General features: G+C 43.1%; 1 protein-coding gene and 1 long non-coding RNA gene across 7 annotated transcripts in view; one reads left to right on the top strand and one right to left on the bottom strand.

The window, feature by feature from the left end:
* Positions 1 to 6,288: 6,288 nt before the first annotated feature.
* The window catches only part of RTN1 (reticulon 1), a 116,998-nt gene continuing 104,229 nt past the window's right edge, over positions 6,289 to 19,057 (bottom strand). For 2 of the 6 annotated variants that reach the window (XM_090141847.1, XM_031605344.2), the window contains exons 4-9: positions 10,421 to 10,628; positions 9,383 to 9,521; positions 8,445 to 8,514; positions 8,016 to 8,062; positions 7,874 to 7,932; positions 6,289 to 7,072 (exon numbers count right to left, since the gene is read on the bottom strand). In XM_090141847.1, the coding sequence (XP_089997973.1) occupies positions 7,030 to 7,072; positions 7,874 to 7,932; positions 8,016 to 8,062; positions 8,445 to 8,514; positions 9,383 to 9,521; positions 10,421 to 10,628 (566 nt within the window). In that variant the 3' untranslated portion in view covers positions 6,289 to 7,029. The remainder of the gene's footprint in view (positions 7,073 to 7,873; positions 7,933 to 8,015; positions 8,063 to 8,444; positions 8,515 to 9,382; positions 9,522 to 10,420; positions 10,629 to 19,057) is intronic. The other 4 variants (XM_031605345.2, XM_090141849.1, XM_090141850.1 and 1 more) reach the window with 3 other exon arrangements.
* Positions 14,974 to 19,004, top strand: LOC149917947 (uncharacterized). Its single transcript, XR_016467152.1, has 4 exons — positions 14,974 to 15,141; positions 15,769 to 15,882; positions 16,756 to 16,923; positions 18,353 to 19,004. It is a non-coding gene; the product is annotated as an uncharacterized LOC149917947 (long non-coding RNA).

The following is a 19,057-nucleotide window of genomic DNA, read 5'->3' as shown; positions in this document are numbered from 1 at the left end:
TGCATTGGCCTTATCACCTTAAAAATGGGGGCTCTAAGAACAAATATCTTCTATTCAAAATTTAAGATAAAGTTATGAGCGAATGTGGGAATATCAGGTAAAACTACTGATTTGTCCCTGGAGATATTCAGATATGGCACTGGTTGATGTGCCTTATCTGAATATTGTCTGAATATTTGTCCCAGTGGGCAAAATTGGTGGTAGGTGGACAGTTGGACAAGATGATCTTAGAGACCTTTTACAACATTAATGATTCTGTGATTCCATTCTATGATTCTTTCATTATTTCCACACGAACTGAGCTCAAAGATATAAATAATCAGCAGGACATCTCTCCTTAATTATCTACAGAATTCAAATGCAAAGTGCTGCAGTTTTCCTCGGGAGATAACCATCTTGTTAAGAGATGGCCCCTTCTTCCCTGCATATTTATGGCTGCTGTCACCTTGCCAGGCTATTACTGGAGACCTTCTTCATTCATGCTCAGTATTGATTTATGGCTCAGCAAGGGACAATCAGCAAAGGCAGTGGCATCTTTCACCTCTGGGTCGCTAAGAAACTGCTCTGGAAATTGCCAGGTGCTACCCTGTATTAAGTGACTTGCTGTTAACTCTATATGGCACTGTCTGCTACCTTGTAGGCTGTAAACTTCTGGTAATGCTCTTCTGCAGGTTGAATAAACTAAGTAGAATCATAGAATCACTGATGTTGGAAAAAACCACAAAGATTATCCAATCCAACCATCAACACATCCCCACTGATCATGTCCCTCGGTACCACATCTACCTTCTTCTTGAACACCTCCAGGGACAGTGACTTCATCACTTCCTTGGGCAGCTGTGCCAATACTTCACCTTTCAAAGAAGAAATTTTTTCCCAAGTACCTCCCAAGTTATCTCCTAGAATCAGCAGACCCACGTCTTTATTCCACTCCAGGCAGAAAAACAGCATCTGGGTGAGCTTAGTGGTCCCTGGACTAGTAGAACTCCTAGCTATAGACTTGGGCTTCTAGAAGACCTATGCTATCTGGCTTAATAAAAAGCCATCTGTGTTTTCTGATTGCAAAATAAGGCCTCATTAGAAAGAAAGGGCCTTCTTTTTCTGGAAATGCTTTGTAGTCTTAGGGCAGGAATCAGGCTTCAATGAACTTGCTGGTTCCAGACAGTAGGCAGTTTGATACTTGGCCAGCAGTTGAAATTCAGGCACCTCTGGGCCAAGTAAACAAATTGATTTCTATAATGCCAAAGTCCTGGGGGCAAGTTTTCATTTTTTTCAGTGAATTTAACTCATGAACTGGAAATTACACATGAGGAAAAGCTAGAAGTAAATTTCTTTTCAAGCAATCATGCACTCGTAGGTATTATTTTAGCTGTTCTTTCTGTTTGGTTGGTATTAGTTCAGTTAGACTTTATCTGCAGATGTTGCTTTCAAACTCCTAATGAAGACTGGGGGGCTAAATGTGGACATAAAAAGCACAAGCATGAGCAAAGGATAAGTCATAAACGAGGGTGGTTTTACAACAGCAGCGGGGCATTTAAACTACGAGGTACTTTGATTTCTAGCCCTAGACTTCTAGGAACTTATTGCTGCCTTGGTGTTGGAAATAAACTCAGCTCTTGTGTTGATCACTGAATGGGGAAAGTCAAATCCCTGACCAGCTCTTTAGTAAGAGCTGCCAGACAAAGCAGCACCAACTTGCAAAAGCTACCAGCTCTGAATAAACAGAATAAGAGTAGTGTTGGATAATCATTATTTTTCTACACCAGCATTAAGCATCTTAATTAAGCACTACCTAAACATATTTCAGCCTTCCCAGTATTCAGCCCCAGTGACCACACAAAGAGTAAGGATATCCCCCTTCCCAGCCTTCATTTTGCCTATTTAACAAAAACAAGTTTTTCCAGCCTCCTTTCCTGTGATGGGCCCTAATTCCTTTGGATACCCAGTAGCACTTCTCTGCCCCACTGCAGCCATCCTCTGTTAGGCCATTTAGGGTTTTCTCATCAGTTTCCAACCATTGACCTTCTAACTTACAAGACAATTGCCTATTCTCAACCGAGGGCATGTTCTTGCACTTGTGATGCAAAATATCCAATTTTTATTGGACTTCAAGGCTACTGAGTTCCTTCCACATGGAATCTCATTAACCCCCTCTGATACTTCATTACTTTTAATCTTTACCAGTTCTCATCAGCATCCCTTGCATCTAGTGTATTTTATTTATTTTTCAGTCATTTAGTCAAAATTTGGGAATTTGGCTCACATTTGGGAAACTTCACTGCTGATTTCTAACAGCATAAACTGTCATCTGCTCCACGAAAACTCCTTAAAGTCTTCTATTAATCACCATTTGATCTGGTTTGCTTGTAATTTCCGGCACTGTATCAGAGGCTCCTGGTACACGAGTGCAGTACTTTGTTTATTCCTGCACAATTAACAAATGTACAGTTAGAAGAGTGGTGTGGTTAGGATGGTATTTTATAGTTAGAAGGATCATCATAGTGGAAAGAGACAATCAAAAATGAAATGCTCACCTGTGCCCTAGGCTCAGAGTAGAAAACTCCAAAAGGAAGAATCTCCAACCAGAGACCCTTCCTTAGAGGCAGTCAGCCCTTAAATGGGGTCTAAGAGAGATGCAGCCAGGCTCCTCCTGGTCACACAGCTGAATTGCCTTCACCTGTGCTCTCAGGGCTGACCCAGTCCTTTCCCCAGGTGCTCAATCAGTTGTTCAGGCTGTGACTCACAGTTCCTATACAATTTCTTTCCCAAAACATGGGTTACAATAGCTCAGCTTAACCTGCACAACAGAGTCCACAGCACTTCACTGTAGGGGAAGGAAGATTTACTCAAGACTCTTGAGACTGGAGAGCTGTGGGAGTACCTCTGGCTACATGGCAGTAGAAACAATATTTTCTTTTAATTTGCACTATTGATACAGCATGTGAGTCATAGGCTTGTGATTGCTGTTGCCAAAGTGGGCGAGGTAAAACTCTTGAGACTATGGGAGAATCTTGGTTATATCCTGATGTCAGAATTTAAAATTGGACATCTTTCTGAAAGCATTCAGAAGTAACACTACAACCATCAGGATTTTGTACTCCTTACTTTTTTTAAGCTGAAGTGTAATTTTTGGTAGTTTTGATTTCCTCTGTTCATCACAGATCTGCATTTCAACTGATAAAGCTAATAAAGCTGTGGATGTTCCTTCCCCAACAAGCATCAGTGGAATTAGGAGGAATGAAACTGGGCCTCATGTCTAACTTGGCAAGCGAAGAGTGTTTTCTATGAAGACATCTGCTGTTCAAGTCATCCCACTGCCTGGATGTTCCTCTTCAATTTTCCTTTTCCATTTCCTTTTCCTATTTCTTCCCCTTCCCTTTTCCCCTCCCTTCCCCTTTATCAGTAAAAAATCACATCCATTAAACATAAACATTTTCAGATTGTTATGGGCTACTTTACTTTGGCTAAATTACAGGGCTGTAAAAAGAATGAAAACATAACTAATCTTTTCTTTACAGCTCCCTCATAAAGGAAAATGTGTGCAAAATGGCCTTGCAGTGAACAACGATTAGCTTCACTGGTCTGAATTATTTCACAGCTTAAACAAAGAGAGCCACGAGGCTGCATAAATTGCAGCCTTGAGGGTGAATCACTTTGATATTCAGTGAACACAAGAAATGAGTCTGAGCTGCTCTTTCAGCTGCAGACAGGAGGGTAAAGCAATAAAAGTATGTTAGGCACACTTCATCTTTTGGCTTCTGTAGACAGACTCCTCCTGCAGTTCTTTTCTGTCCTCTTATTTTCATGGTCTCTTCTGCATCCCCAAGCATTTGGGCTGAGGCAGAGCAGATATGAAAGGGATAATGAGGTGACAGGAACTGTAGAAATGAGCAGATCTCAATCAGTAGGGGCTTGCCCAAGTGTTATAAGGTCCACCTGCCCACAAAGCCTCAGTATCTTTCCCCTGTCCTGGTGCAGGGCAGGGTTTTGCCCCTCTCTCCTGTAAAGGCACTGAGCAGCAAGAAAGCCCAGCAGAAAGAGGCTTCTCCCCTATTTTGTGAGGCATTGCAGCTATTGACTCTTACCAGCAAACATCTCTCCCTTACCCAAATGCCATATGTCCCACAACAGCAGCCGGTCTCACCAGCTTCCTCCATGCCAGCAGCCTTGCTCCAATCATTCCCTCCTTCCCAGGAAGCTCATATGCACAATTACTGATGACGCAGCTTTGAATTCTCTGCCTGAGAAAAGGCAATATTAAGAAGATCTGGGAAGAGACACAGAGCACTTGCTGTTTGCAAAGCTGCACTGGGTAAACACAGGAGCTTGCCACGCATTTCCCTGTGCCCATATGGAGAAGGAAAAGCTTACAGGCTTAGAGCCGACCTGCCTGTAACCCAGCAGGACGGGGAAGGGAGCCAGCCGCCAGCTGAACGTGTGCAGGGAGATGGCAAAGGCTGTGGGGAAAAAGACAGCCTCTCTTTATCTGGATTAGCTGCTCACAGAATATTGTATCTTTCTTCTCTCCTTCAAATTGCAGGGCTTTCGTGACACTAATGTGTTTAGGATCTTCCTCCAACTAGATTAATGTTAAAGAGCAGAGGAAGCGTAAAAAAGATCAGCAGCAGCTCAGACATAAATACATAGGCTAGAGGAAGAGTAAAATACTGCTGAACACTGAGAAGCAGGGGTGGTGCTGCACGGAGCCAGGAGTTGGACTTGATCATCCCTATGGTCCCCTTCCAACTTGGGATATTCCATGATTCTAAAGGCAAGAGCATTCCTGTTCTGCGGGAAACCACCAATGGAGTATTCATTTCAAGGCATATAGACAGGAATTCTAGTGACATGAAGCATCAGCAGAGCACTTCTATAGCTATTAATCACCTCCTTCATAGGCAGTAACTTAAGAGAAAAAGTTGCTGGAGGATAGAGGTGAAAGCTTCACAAGCCTTCACTCCTAACATGCACAGGGCCTCTGTCACACCAAGCTGTGCAGCAGGACCATGCCGCAGGGGTTTGCTAATAAGGATTATAGAAGTGTCAGGCATGATGGCTTTCTGCATACTTACATCTTCAAGGCTATGCTGGGAAGTTCTGCTGTGATCCCAGCTCCAGCATGGAACACGTGAAATCCAGTGTCCTCTAAATTGTTTCTACCCACAACACGAACCCATCCTATCTCATTCACGTGCAGACTGATACTGACACATATATTGGAAGCTAGGGGGCTTCAAGGAAGCTTGGGTGCTGGTTTGGAAAGACTCAGTGTGAGATGAGAGAAAAGTAAAGAAGTGTGGGTGGGAGAGATGGCTTGCAGGGGTACAGTTGGGGTGATAGGGCCTGGAGCAAGGGTGATGCTGGAAGGGACAAAAATGGGGGTCTTGGGCTTTCTTGGTTTAAACTCTTAAGAATATTTGGTCTCTGCTAGAAGGTTTTCTTTTTATCTTATTTCCAAACTTAGAGAAGATGTAGCCTTTAAGTCCTGCTTAGAGTTCAATACTACAAGAAGTTAGCCTTGTGTGTAACTACGTTGTTGGTGCTTGGAGAGAACATGGTTATTGGACCAGTGGGGTGGGACAGTAAATGTGGTCATTGTCAATATTACTCTCCTGAGAAGTACAGGACACCCACTGGCCATTTGAATGCACTTGTAGGAAAGCCTAAGAGGCAGCTAAAGCTGGGGATAGGTGTTGAATTTTAACTCCTGGCTGCAAACCACACATGCTGAAATAAACATATTCCGTTTGATCAAAAGGAACACGTGTGACACTGAGGTGTTTGCTTTTGTCCTTGAGAAAAGATGCTTGTGCCTCTATGCAGGTGACAATTCAAAATGTTCCAGTACTTTTAAATGAGAGCAAAGAAGAAAATTTAAATATAAACTTTAAGTGAAAATAATGGTAGCTGAGACCCATCCCAAGAAATAACTGTCCCAGTTTTCTGCCATCTCTTCCTATACATTTGTGTTATACGTTTGTATGCAGCCAGCCACTGCTACAGCCTGGCCTAGGGCAAATGTCACTGTGTCTGGTGTAAGAGATGAAGATGAATTAAGTGAACAAATCAAAGGAGAGATTTCAATTCAAGAAGTCCAGATAAGTGTTTAAGGACTAGAGAAACTGCTGGATAGGCTACATACTGGTGGTTGTGTGGGACTGCATCATTTTGTGAAGTGAAGCACATGTGGATCACAAGGGAAGGGAGAGGGAATGTATCTGTGCAGACTGCAGATGTCACAGTAATTCCAATGGCAACGAGAGGGAGGACTTTTTACATTTAGTAACATTTATTTCTGCATTCGGTATCAAGTACATAAGTGCAAATATTCAGAGTCCATAATTAAGTCCATTAGGAACTACAGAGAATGTAATACAAATTGTAATAAATTTAACAAGCTGGACCTTTCCAGTTGCCATACATGTAAATCAGCCTGTCAATCCCTTACGACAAAAGTACTGGGTTTTGTTTTTTGTATTTTTGGAGTTATACAAAACTGATTACCATAAGTACCGATTACTGTTTATTTTATTTGTGCTGGAAAACACTAAAACATCAGTCTACAATCTATATAGTTAATAAAGATGAATCCAACCAGCAACCCAGTGACGTAGAAGCAATTTTAACTATTGCATCAGTGCGCTAAGCAGGAAAGCCCCTAGCCACATGTAACATTGAAAGTTATAGAAGCAATGCCAATAGAAGAAGGAAAAACACTAAAAAAATAAAATAAAAAAGGTCAATATTATTTAGGCGCTCACCATCATGCACTTTATAAGCAACACAAAAAACCACATCTAGTACACTTTTCTCTTTGCTATACTTTAGTGCTTGACACAAGTGATTGCAAATATTCTAAGTGCAGAAGCAGCAGGGGAAAAGCACTGCTTCCGAGTTTCATGTTTCTAATATCATGGTGTTGAGAAATAAAAGAACGATAAATTTGCAGTAAAGTGTAAGAACAGAGCTGTTTCACTCCAGATTCCCCCGTTATTCATTAATGTAGTCGATGGATTCTTGATGTCTCCTTTACTCTGCCTTTCTCTTAGCACCTGGGATTTTAGCCTGAATCCTAGAAATAAAGAAAAAGAATTGCACGTTCAGGCAGTAACTCCATTCCAGCAGATCCTCAGCTGGTGTCCAAGCCAGGGGTAATTGTGATCAATGTGTTGTGGCGATGGGTGGACTACAGTCTAACAAGAAATAGAGGTGATTCCTTCCCATGCACTCCTATGAGCCCACACTGTAAATGTCCTGGTTGTCAATGGTTATGTAAGCACAGGACATGCTCAGTGATATTCTCCTGCCCTTTGTTATCCTACCCTGGGCTATTGTGTACCGGAAGCCAGGAATGAAGCTTAAACAAAAAAAATTAAGTATAGCCTTTTAGTGCTTCCCAAGGCAATGTGTTTTCAGAATCACAGAACTACTGGCTGGAAATGTCTCCTGGAAGCCTGTCCGTCAGCCTCCTCCCAACTGCAGCAGGACTTTTGCCAATACCAGGTCAGGCTGACCATGGCTCTGTCCTGCTGCACCTTGGAAGCCTCCAAGGAAGGAGGTGCTGGTACCTCCCCGGGCAGCCTGCTCCAGTGCTGTACTAATCTCCTAAAGAAATTTTTTTCCCAATATTCAGCATCAACATCTTATGGTAGATTTGTGTGTTGCTCCTTGTGTGTTGCAACAAGGAAAGGAGGATGCAGAATCACAGCTCTGCCTCAGCCTACGCTCATCTGGGAAGGACTGCAAGCTTCTGCATGCTAACATCTGGGTAGGGCATCACTGATAGGGCACGTTGTCCCCAGGAACACCCAGCTCTCAGCCACCCCAGAATACCACAGCCTCACAGCAAGGTTAAGTGTGCTACTGAACTCACTTTGCCACAACAGTGTTTATGTGGGTCCGCACAAGTCCCAAGTACTGATCAATCTGTGCCTGCAAAAACCAAGAGGAGACAAAGTCAGTGAGGCATTAACAAGGCAGAACCAGATAGACATGGGAGAGCTGCACAGACGTACCTGATACTTGTCATATACAACAGGGAGAGTAAACATAGACACCACAGCTGAGGAGAAGAAGAGCACAGTGTTAAATTCCTGCTGATCAGATTCCTCCAGAGAAGAGACCTACTTCAAACAGCGACAAACATGTATCGTGCCACTTGGTCAGCTGATCCACCAGGGATCTTTGTATTAAAAATTAACTTTGCTCAAATCTCCCAAATATGGGTTTTCCATAGCAGCTGCAAAACTGTAAAACACACTTGATTCTAGCAGTATGGATAATGGAATAGGAATAATGAACAAGGCAAAATAAAAATTGGTGGTTTAACTATGGAGAAGGCACAATGAGGAGAAGGCATAATGAAGAGAGGCTATTTTGCCTAAGTAGAAATCATCAGGGAATTGAAATTAAAAATAGATTTTAAAAGAAATGATGATTTTTACCCATTATCAGAAGAGTCAGGCCATTGAAGAGGGCTCCCACATAAGTCAGCAGCCACATTAGTACTGCAAACTAAATGAAAAACAGATCATTACATCATCTCCAGTGTCAGCTAAGAAGAAACGAGTTCACTTAAGTAGCTAATATAATGGCACATTAGCCTTTTTTAATGTGTAAAGGGACTTGTTAAGTAAGGCAGATCAGGAACTAGGTATTTTTTCTGGGTGTATAAACCCACTTTCCTTTCTGCAGTTTACCACTTCTCACACTCCTAGCTGAACTTTCATGTATATTTTGGGCTTACTTGCATTCATTTAGGACCCCGCATTGAGCATGGCATAGGTAGATTCCTGCATCCAGTTCTGATGAAGGCAGGGGTCATTCAAACCCCTGCCTGTGGCTGACACCACAGTGATAATTCCAACGACTGAAAACTATTGAGAACTGGGAGAAGGGTAAGTTCTTCTAAAAACCTGTAGTAATTTAGAAGCCTAACCTATGTTTGCTCTTTTAATGATCTTCCCTTTGCTCTAGAGAACATCAACGTGGGTGAAGGTTGAAAATAAGTATCTGTCTCAGCAGGGAAGGAAAGAGGACAATCCTCCACAGAAGGAAAGTCCACAGTTAGGAAAACTGATCACCAGAGGGATTAAAGGGAAGGACACCATTTTGTGGCAAGGTCACAGAGAGCACAAGAGATGCTTCCAGACCTGCAGGAGCTAAGCTGGTCCTCATCTTTTGTAATTCCTGTATTATGGATAAACAACTTCAAGAGCAGATTGCTTAACTAAGCTACTGGAAATCAAATACCAGAGCAACTTTGATATCTGGAGCTACAGAAAACTCTGTTTTATAAGGACAGTGTCAACATGGGAAACAGCACTTTGAAATGTAAATTGGTCCTCTAGAGAGGGGTTAAAAATATTGGAAGCAATCCTACTTTTAAAGAATCCACAAGGTCCTGAACGAGAAAGAGTCTCCTCAGCTCTTTGACTGTGCTGTTGACGTATAGCTGGAGACAGTCTGTGTATTTCTGAATCTGGTCCTGTGAGAGATTCATTTCCATATCCAAGTAGGCTCTGCAGAAACACAGGGCAGTTAGAAACCCAGCCAGGTTCACCACCGTGCACACTCATGCCTGTACTCCCATCACCCCCTCCCCCCCAGCCCTCACTTTTCTATAGCAGGAGAAATGTAACCCCTTCCTGCAGGCACACAGCCACCAGCACACATTGCCTTCACCCTGCCTGTCTGCCTGGGCAACTGCACGCAGCACTGGGACTGCCTGACTACAGCTTTGCCCTGTGCCCACGCAGATCCTGGTCTGGATGCCAGACCAGGTCTCTCTTTACATCTCCAAAAGTAGGGTGCAAATCCTCACTGGCGGGGTTCCCCACAAACTTCTGTGCAACACTACTGTTGCAGAAGCGGACTCCTCCAGTTAGCAGCCTCTGGAGGAACAAGTGCTGCTGCCTAGCTATGTGTCATCTTTGGGACCGCTGTTGCCCAAGGCAAACTCATCCCCTTCTTGCTCCTTCAACCCTCTGCCTATCCTACAACTCCCACTAAGCTATGCTCAGATTTTGAGTCCCAAGTAAAAACAAGGGAGCAGCAACCCAACTAACATCTTTCAGGGTGTGCTGGGAAGCCACATCAGTTCCCTGAACTGGTTCATGGGCTCACTGGCACAGCAGAAGATGAAGCTTCCCTGATCAGCTGGAACAAACATCCCAGGAAAAAATGTCCATGTTTCAAAGGACAAGTGTTTTCATGGATTTTTATCTCCCCTCCTCCCAACCCCCCCCCCCTTTAGAATCTGAGCCAATATGACTCTCAAGACTCTGGACAATGGAAACCCCTGTTATGAGCAAGAATTTTATAGAGCAGCAGCGGAAGAAATGTGACTTGCCACTAGGAATGCATCCTCCAACAGACACAACAGACACCTGATCCCCAGCCACGACCACAAAGCACTCACTTGAAGGGATGGCCCTCGTCAGTCTTCTGCACGGCCTGTAGGACTGATTTGTAGATTCTGAAGCTAATGGTGGCCGAGAGGCCGGCGAGGGCCAGGTAGGCCACAACACTGACGACGCTGAACTGGGTCAGGGAGAAGAGCAGCAAGAGGAGGCTGCCAAACACGATCCCTGTCTGCTTGATGTCGCGCCAGTACAACAGGTTGATAGCTGGGGACAGAAGAACAACATGTTAATGGTAGGAGCTAGGAGGGCCTCAAGATCACTGCCATGCTTGAGGCTTTCACTGGAGGATGAAGGGAGAAGAGGTGCTCCTCCTCACACCAACATCATCAGAAGTTCCTTGGCTGAGAGCAGCTCAGTGACTTCAGAGGTGGAGGAAAGGAGAACAGATCGCCTAGCTGGAATCCTTGCACTTTATGCAGCTGGATTCTGTCCTCAGCCACAACTTTGCAGAGAAAAGTCAAGAAAAAAAGCTAATAGAAGTTCCTATTTTACACTGAAACTCCGGATATTTATTTTTTGGTCACTAGTCCAAATGTTGTTTTTCCACTTCTGGATCAAAATACGTTCAATTTTTGGCTGTTGATAAACAAATGAGAAAGTTTGGGGTTAGCCACAATAAACCAGTTTCCTACTCAACTGTTCAAAGTTTTGACAACATCATTTTGTTACTTCTGAAGTAACAAAACTCCTGGTTTTGCCACTGCTTAATAATTACACGGATAGGAAATCATTCACTTACATGGGCAGGAAAAATATGGAACCTGGAAATGCAGAGTAATTCCTCTTGCTACTACAAATCTGATCATCTCAGAACTATTTAAAAAAAAAACCCTTTCTTCTTTCCTTGCCTAGATACATGGGAGGTGTTAGGATAAAACAGTGGGAAAAAAACATCTGCCAACAATATATTTTTACATTTATAAAGGAGGCCATTTTGCACGGTGCTTTTCACTCAGTTGATATCATTTATCCTAGGTACTCCAGCAGGCAATCTTACCAACAGAAATAGACAATATAGGATCAAAATTTTAAGAAATGACCACTGAATTCATTCCACAACAGTGAATTTAATTTATTTACACTGAGAATCTGTTTCTAAGAGGACTCTTCTAGCCAAAGAACAGGCCCGTGACAATCTAAACAAAGCAGCTCTAATTTCACACACTGTCCTCATGAACAGCTTGAGCACGACACAAGCCAAGCATATTTCTGAGATGCCACTTGTCAAATAATCTGAACAAAGAGTAAATTCTGGGCAAACCCAATCTGTCAAAAGAAAATTCACAAATACAAAAAGAAACCACATTAATCCAACATTGTAGTTCTTATCATCTAATCTCAAAACACTGTGAGTCACCACTGCATGTTTCCCTTGAGTCAATGAGCCATTACTCATTACTATTACACACATTAGCGTTGCTTTTCAAAGTAATGGGCTTGAGTGCAAAATTGCTGTTGGATTACTGAATGCAACATTCCCATCCTACTATAATCTCCGTCAATATACACAACATAATGACACTTTCATATTTCTAAGTGCCAGCTCTGAGCACCAGACCTATGATTGGGAGTGTGTATGATGAGATCCAAGGACTGCATCAAGGGACCAGGGAACTCAGTGGCACCTGCTGAATGTGAGCATGTAAACTGGGGACCTGGCAGAGGCTCTCCAGTTGTATGGCCACATCTCCTTCCTGCAGGAACCCCCGGGCATGGACTGGTGGATGCTCTGAAGATGCACTTACAGCACAGGGCTTGCACTCCCATCAGGGAGGTTGGCAGCAGACACAGCTGTGTCTGTGCAGCTGAAACTCCACAGGCTGCTGCTTGCAGTGTCTCAGGGTTGGAATGTGCATCTTGCAATGCATCCTTACAAAATGGCATCCAGAAGGTAAGTTTTAATGGTGTTTACTGCTTTTCATTCTCTTTTTCAGCGAAGGCGCTGCAAAATTCTGCAGCACAGCACAGCAACAGTGAGCATTTGGACAGGCGGGTATCATTCACAGCTTTTTCTGCTTAAAAATTTCTCTGTCAGAGGACACTTTTGGAAATTTATGTAAATCTCACTTTTTGAGATACTTAAATTCTGTGTTACAAAATATCTTGATATTAAATGGATAGGTAAGCTGGCTAAGGGTGCTGTATATGGATTATCACCTGCAGATGAAACAAAAAGGCCAAGTGCCAGTGACAAATGTTACCTAGCAAGTAGGCAGTAGATAGGCAAACAACTGAGAGCTGAGCAAAACCCATCTCTGCGGAGCTGCCTGGATTAATACTGATTGCTGATAAGACTCAAAAGCAGCAGCTCTTTCTTTCTATGATATTTTGCCTCAATTCCTGCAAGTCTGAAGGTGGCTGCATGGATGTTGATTTTCCAAACTGCATTTTCTGATTCCTCTCAACAATGGCTGAAGAGAGATTTGTTTTTGTGTGCGTATCCTGCAAGCTGCCCCTTAAGGAGATGGCTATGAGGTTTACTAAGGTGTATCAGGTAAGGAAAGCCTTGCCACAGCCATGAGATGGAGAGAGGCCAAATGACACAGTTCTGGGGCTGTGTGCATGCATGGGAAAGGAGATGAGAGGCAGCTGGCCTCTTTCACCAGCCAAATGAGACCTGGGAGGGAGGGATCCTGTGTCTTTTAGACTTGACACAAATACTCCCATGTGCATGGAAAAAATATGTGCCAGCTGAGAGGTGGAAAATCTCAGCAAGGAGGAGGCAGGTGGGGGTCCTTGCATTGTGCCCATGTCCAGCAGCCATCACTCCTGTCTCCAAGGGAGCAGACAGTGGTGTAGGGAGGTGAACCTCATGGCTCACTCCAGCACCTGCTGGCTCCATGACTTCACTGCCCTGCCTGTTGATCCTTGCACACACAGGCTCAGACAAACATCTCCACTGAGCACAAGCTTAGCTAAAGCTGTACACCTGACATCACCATTGGATGCTTTGGTCAATTCTTAGTGAAAAATCACACCATAGGGTCCTGGTGCAGGCAAAGGTCTTGCAAGGCCTGGGCCTGTTGTAGGCTGTGTGGGCACATGTGATACTGCCCAGACCCACGACAATGGCATGATTCTGAGCAATGCATACTGAATATGCATGAAGCAGGAGGCTGGTGCCACGTGAGCCCGTCGCTATGTGATGTGCATGCAGCCAGACAGCAAATCAATCTGTCTGGCCAAGGAACATATATTTGTGAGCGCTGAAATGATAACTTCAGAGCACTGATGTTATTCAGCAAGAATTTGCAAACACAGTCCTGGAGAACAGGCACTGAAATCAGCCTCAGTTTCATTCAAAACCTTCTGTTTTGAAAACCCCAACTCTAAGTCCTGACCATGCCCATTAACATGCAGCAGCAGTTCTGCTGCAGCTTTTCATGATTTCCCTCCAGCCTCCTGGAAGGAGCAAGCAGAGTCCCTCCCTCAGTCACTTTGTGCCCTTTCCAGTACGATGCAGCAGAGCTCTGGCTCAGTTGTTGAGTTATAAAAGGGCTCTGGGTTTTGCCAGAACACTCAGTCTCCAAAGACTTTGTATTTATTATGGGGGACTCGCCAGCAATCTCTAAGAAAGCAGTGTTGCAGACTGCTGCAGGTCACTGCTACTGTCTTTGAAGAGTTTTTTCTGCAGAAACACATTTGATGAGCTATTTATCTGAAAGAGTTGCCTGTCTGTATTTTTTAACTCACAACAGAACTTGTAAAATTTTACTCAAGTAGCATGAATTGGAAAGAAAAAGCTTTCAGTGGTGCCAAGCAGTGCCTCAGCTACAATTCATAGTATAATTTCATCTTATTAAATGAATGTGAGTTCTTTGTTTGGGGCCATCTGCCAGACTAATGATGTACAAAGGTATATTTTCTGATTTAAGCAATTACCTGTTGATATCAACAGCCAGGAAATACCAATGCTTGCAAGGTAAATTAAAAGTAACCTTCCAAATATGAATAACAGCAGCAGCATGCAATGCTTGTGACAGCAAGAAACTGCTCCTAAGCGCAGTGCCTTCAGCTCACACCATGACTTTCAGCAAAAAATGTTTCTGTCCTGGATTTTGGCATCACAAAAGCCAGAAGAAAGACCTAGGGCTGGAAAGAGCAGTACAAGAGGGTGAAAAGCTCAAGATGGCTGAGGTGGACCAAGAAATGATGCTCCTGATTCTCTTTTCCTCAAGTCCAGGTGGAAACTGAGCTCTGGTGGTTTCTGTGGTCGCCAGAAGCATTGTGATATGGGGCAGCTGCAGCCCAAGGCTCCTAGGAGAAGATTCCAGAGAAAGAATGGGGGATTCTGATCAACCTGTGGCTGAGATGTGTTCCTGCCTTCAGATTTCTGCATGACTTAAAAAATGGGACCTTCCCATTCCATGCCTCAAAGCAAGCATTTTAAGATGAAAATTAATGAAGTTCAGCTGTGTACACTGATCAATTCACATCTTCCACAGGTTCTCCCTGCCTTCCTCTGAAGATCTCTGCTCTCTCCTGATATTGCACATTATTCCTCTACTGCAAAAACTGTATGAAAAATGAGCATCTATCAAGCAGAATTAAGTTGGCACAAGAAGTGTGCACAAAAACCTTGTGTGCAGCCTTCAGATGAGAGCCACAGACCTTGAGGATCAAATAAAGGTTATATGTTTTCAGCATACTAATAAACCCGTGGATGTGATCAAGCTGCCATCCCAACAGTGGAGGTCCCATTGGGCCTCTTTAGGAGGTAAAATCAATGGGCTGTACAGCTTCATTCCCTGTAATATTATTATTAATGAGAACTGAGAAAAAGTCTTTTATTCTGTATACAGTGCAATACAATAGAGACTTCATAATACATTTCCCAGGCCTACTGGCAGTGAAAGACTTAGGAAATCCGATTTAAGAAGGGAAGTCTTGTTTATAGCATTGCTGCAACAATATCTGTCAAGAAATATGACTACTAGAGATGAGTCCTCAAGAAGAAGTAAATACTGCTTGTGCTCAAAGAAATGCCACTTCTCAGTTTTAACCACAGGGTGTGGGGACATGATTTCCTTCCTCTCTCCAGGGGAGGATCCATAGCCTTTGCTCCCCTTCCCACAACAGATCTGATTAAAACAGAATACAGATGGATAGAACATTTAATGAGCAGTCTGGTGCCTTCAGAAGACTGCTGTGATCAACAGCAGAGCCAAGGCAGAGCATTTGTTTTGTTTTACGAGGCATTTCTCCTTCTTCTTCATCTCCTGTCTTGAGGAATCTCTCCATACTTATGCCTCTTCTACACACCTAGTTCCATGACATTCCTGTCTCAGTCTAACTTCTTTATCATCTCTTGGCTCCAATGCTCAACCTGAACCCTGTTGAGAAGAAACCTGGAGCAGGAACAGGACCAGAGAAAAAGATATGGAATGTTCTCCAGCCCACCTCCATCAGCAAACTCAGGATTGCCTTATGTGAGCTCAAAAAGGACTGATAGCCTTATGTAAGACACCGCTCTGGGACTGGGTAGACAGAAGCACAGCAGGGTTGACAATAAGAAATCAGCCCTTCAGCCTCCTGTGGTTGTTACTGTTTTTGTTGTTATTATTTTTACACGAGAGAGCTAAGACCAATATTTGATCTAAAGGTAGAAAAAAGCATCCTTCCACACATCCCCTGCCCATCAGACCACATCACTCTCTGCCTTTATCAGCTTCTATGAAGGCGGTGTCGTTCTTATCTTAAGAGAGCAGAAAACAAATGGACCAAGCAGAGTCCCTGCGTGCAGTCCCTGAAAGCAGATGATGCTATGGAAATCTATAGATTGTTCTGAGATGCTCCTGGACCAAACTAACAGACCCAGACCCTTCCTAACTCTATCCAAACATCTGAAAATCTGCAGATTTTCAAAATTAAGTCTCAGATCTATTTTAGTTACAAGAATATGACATGGGGAGGCTGCCCCTTTGATACCAAAAGAGCCCCATCAAACTCACAGTTAATATTCCCAGAGACCTGATGAAAGTCCTCCAGTGTTGCCTTCAGCTATTGCCACATCATCACCCTCTTGCTAGAGATTAAATTACTCTATAAGAAGGAATACCTTAATCTTAATCTGGGGGATTTTTTTTTTGTTTTGTTCTGGCAATAAAAAAATATTGTTTATCTGTTCTTAAAAGTAAAAAAAAAAAAAGAGAGAGATTTACATTCAGATATGAAACATGCTCTTTATGCCTCCTGTTTCGGTAGAGCTACTGAAATCTCCCTTTTCATACCATCTAGATCACTGTGTTTGTTGAGAAAGCTGGCAATCAAACAGTATGAAGCTCATGCCTAAGACAGCTTGTCCTCTGATTTTAAACTCTTGATCTTGCAGTCCTGTTGCCATCAACAAGGGATGTGCCTGAGGAAGGATTGATTGAATTTACGTAGCAGCAACAAAAAATAAAAGCAAATCTGGAAGTGGAAAAACATCTTGACAAACCTAATTCAAATTTCACAGGAAATCAGCTGCAAAATCAAGATGTCAATTCTCCATCAGTTAGTAAGTTTCTGGAAGATATTAGCTAAAGAGGTTACATTAGATGATGAGTTTGTTCCAAGATTTTAGCTCTACCAAGGTCCAGTGTAAAAACCAACATCTGGGACAGATCTGTTGCTGCTGCAAAGGTGAAGAGCTCATTTGAGCCAGGCAAAGTGATTCCAGCATGTATTTTCAGGAAAGCACTGAATGTACTGATAGGCTGAAATGAGCTTTCATGGTAACAGAGGTAACTGGACAGACCAGAACTGTCAGTAAGGTTGTATGTTAATAGCACGCATCCTTATAACTGTCATTGAACTTCTTTATCCCTCTTGAAGTGGGGAATGTTGGCATGAATGGCTGGTGCAGCTTCTCAGCACCCTTACCAAACCAGCTGATGTATTAGGCAAGAAGGGAAGCTGGTTCTCTGGAAACAGCTGTCAAGAAACCACTCTTCAATAATTCCAGTTCCAGTGGAATTATGGCAGCTGGACAGATCTGATGAAATCTGCAGTCCTTTTCCACGCTGGTTTATAATGAACAGGCATGTCACTGGAAGCTGGCACGCAGAAGAAACAGTGGCATGGGAACCAGTGTGCTACCACCAAGGAGCCCAATAGGCTGAGCTGCCAAGACCTTCCTAACCCAGAGAAACATGTGAGGAGAAATGTGGGGATGAGTCCCCAGCATGGACACCAGCCACCAGCATTGCCAGCTGGAGGTCTTTCTCATGCATTATAGATGGCTCAATCCCAGCCTGCTTCCAATGCACCACTTACCCATGACAATATTTCACAAGAAGCACGTGCCTGGCAGGGTTGATGTGCTCTCTTGCTCTCCCCAAAGGCTGTGTCAGGATCTATCATTGACACAAGCATGCTTTACCTGCAGGATGGGTTGGTAAAACTCATTGCAGTATTTCTAAATGTGTTTAGCAGCAGTCCTCCAAAGGAAAGTAACAGTACGTAGATTCAGTGGGGCAAAGCCAAGCTTCACCAAGCATCCCTGCAGCTCCTCCAGACCCCTGTGAAATTTTACACCAATTTAAAGCTCTGTAAGGGCAAACCAATGATATAGCTGCTTGACTCTTTATTAATTAAAACTTAGGTTAACCTCAGTATTTCATTTCCATAATTTCAGTAAAAATATGCTCAGAATTTATTGAAATCTGTGACTGCATCTGTTACATTCACAGCCATATTCCAGAGTTTTCAGGAGGAGCCATAATTCTATGGAGAATGAACTTGGCAAAATTATACAATCCCAGATCTTCATGAAACTGATATTCTGGGTTGAGACGGAGGGTACATGAATAATAGATACCAGAAGAATCGTTGAATCAGTCTTTAGTCTTTATTCCTCTGAATTTTAAATTCCTTTTATTTTATCTGGGAGCGATCAAAGAATTTTGCTGGCAGAAATAATGCTCTGTACTTCATGTTTTCTGCAGGATCATTTCTAAAGCAGAGAGCACCAACCAAGAACAAGAAAGATATGCAGATGATGTGGCACCGAGGCAAGTGATTTATTTCAGCTGCGTCAATTTTGTTCCGATCCTTTTTGTTTCAGACCAGCGTGGGTCATGTTGTGCCATTTAATTTTCTGCCCCTTGATTTCAAAAAGGAAAGCACAGAAACAGAGAAAGCCTGCAGTTGTTACTGATGATTAATTATTGATTAAACAACGGCAGCATGCCTTTTGTTGTCACCCTTTTTCAACTTTATGAACAAATATTCTTTTTTATTTTTTCCTGCTAAAAAAGAGTTAAAAATTCAGCTGCCTCTAAATACAGGTGGTTCAACAACCTGACTCAGCACATCATTGTTTTTAAGAATATCAGCAGAATCCTTCACCTTTTAGGAAATGAAGCAAACAAAAACCTCAGCCCTACCTCGCAAGGATGCTCACATTTAAATCTCACGTTTAAATGATATGAAAAGACTCAGGTTTGAGGTGAGGCTCCCCCATGAGAGCCTAAGCAATCAAACAATCCTATAGAAAACCCTGTGTTAAGGAATGGAAAGCTCTAGCTGCTGCAGGCTGGCACTGAACAGGTGCATCTGTTTACTTCCCAGATTCCCAACGAAAAAAACCCCTCAGACCACGGATACAATTAGGTGCCGAATTAAGATTGCAGAAATGCTCCTGAAAACCA

This window comes from Phasianus colchicus, chromosome 5 (genome assembly GCF_987193195.1).
Source record: "Phasianus colchicus chromosome 5, bPhaCol1.hap1.1, whole genome shotgun sequence".
NCBI classification, from domain to species: Eukaryota; Metazoa; Chordata; class Aves; order Galliformes; family Phasianidae; genus Phasianus; species Phasianus colchicus.
Note: the sequence above shows the minus strand (reverse complement) of the source record. Positions and strands in the feature narration are given on the sequence as shown.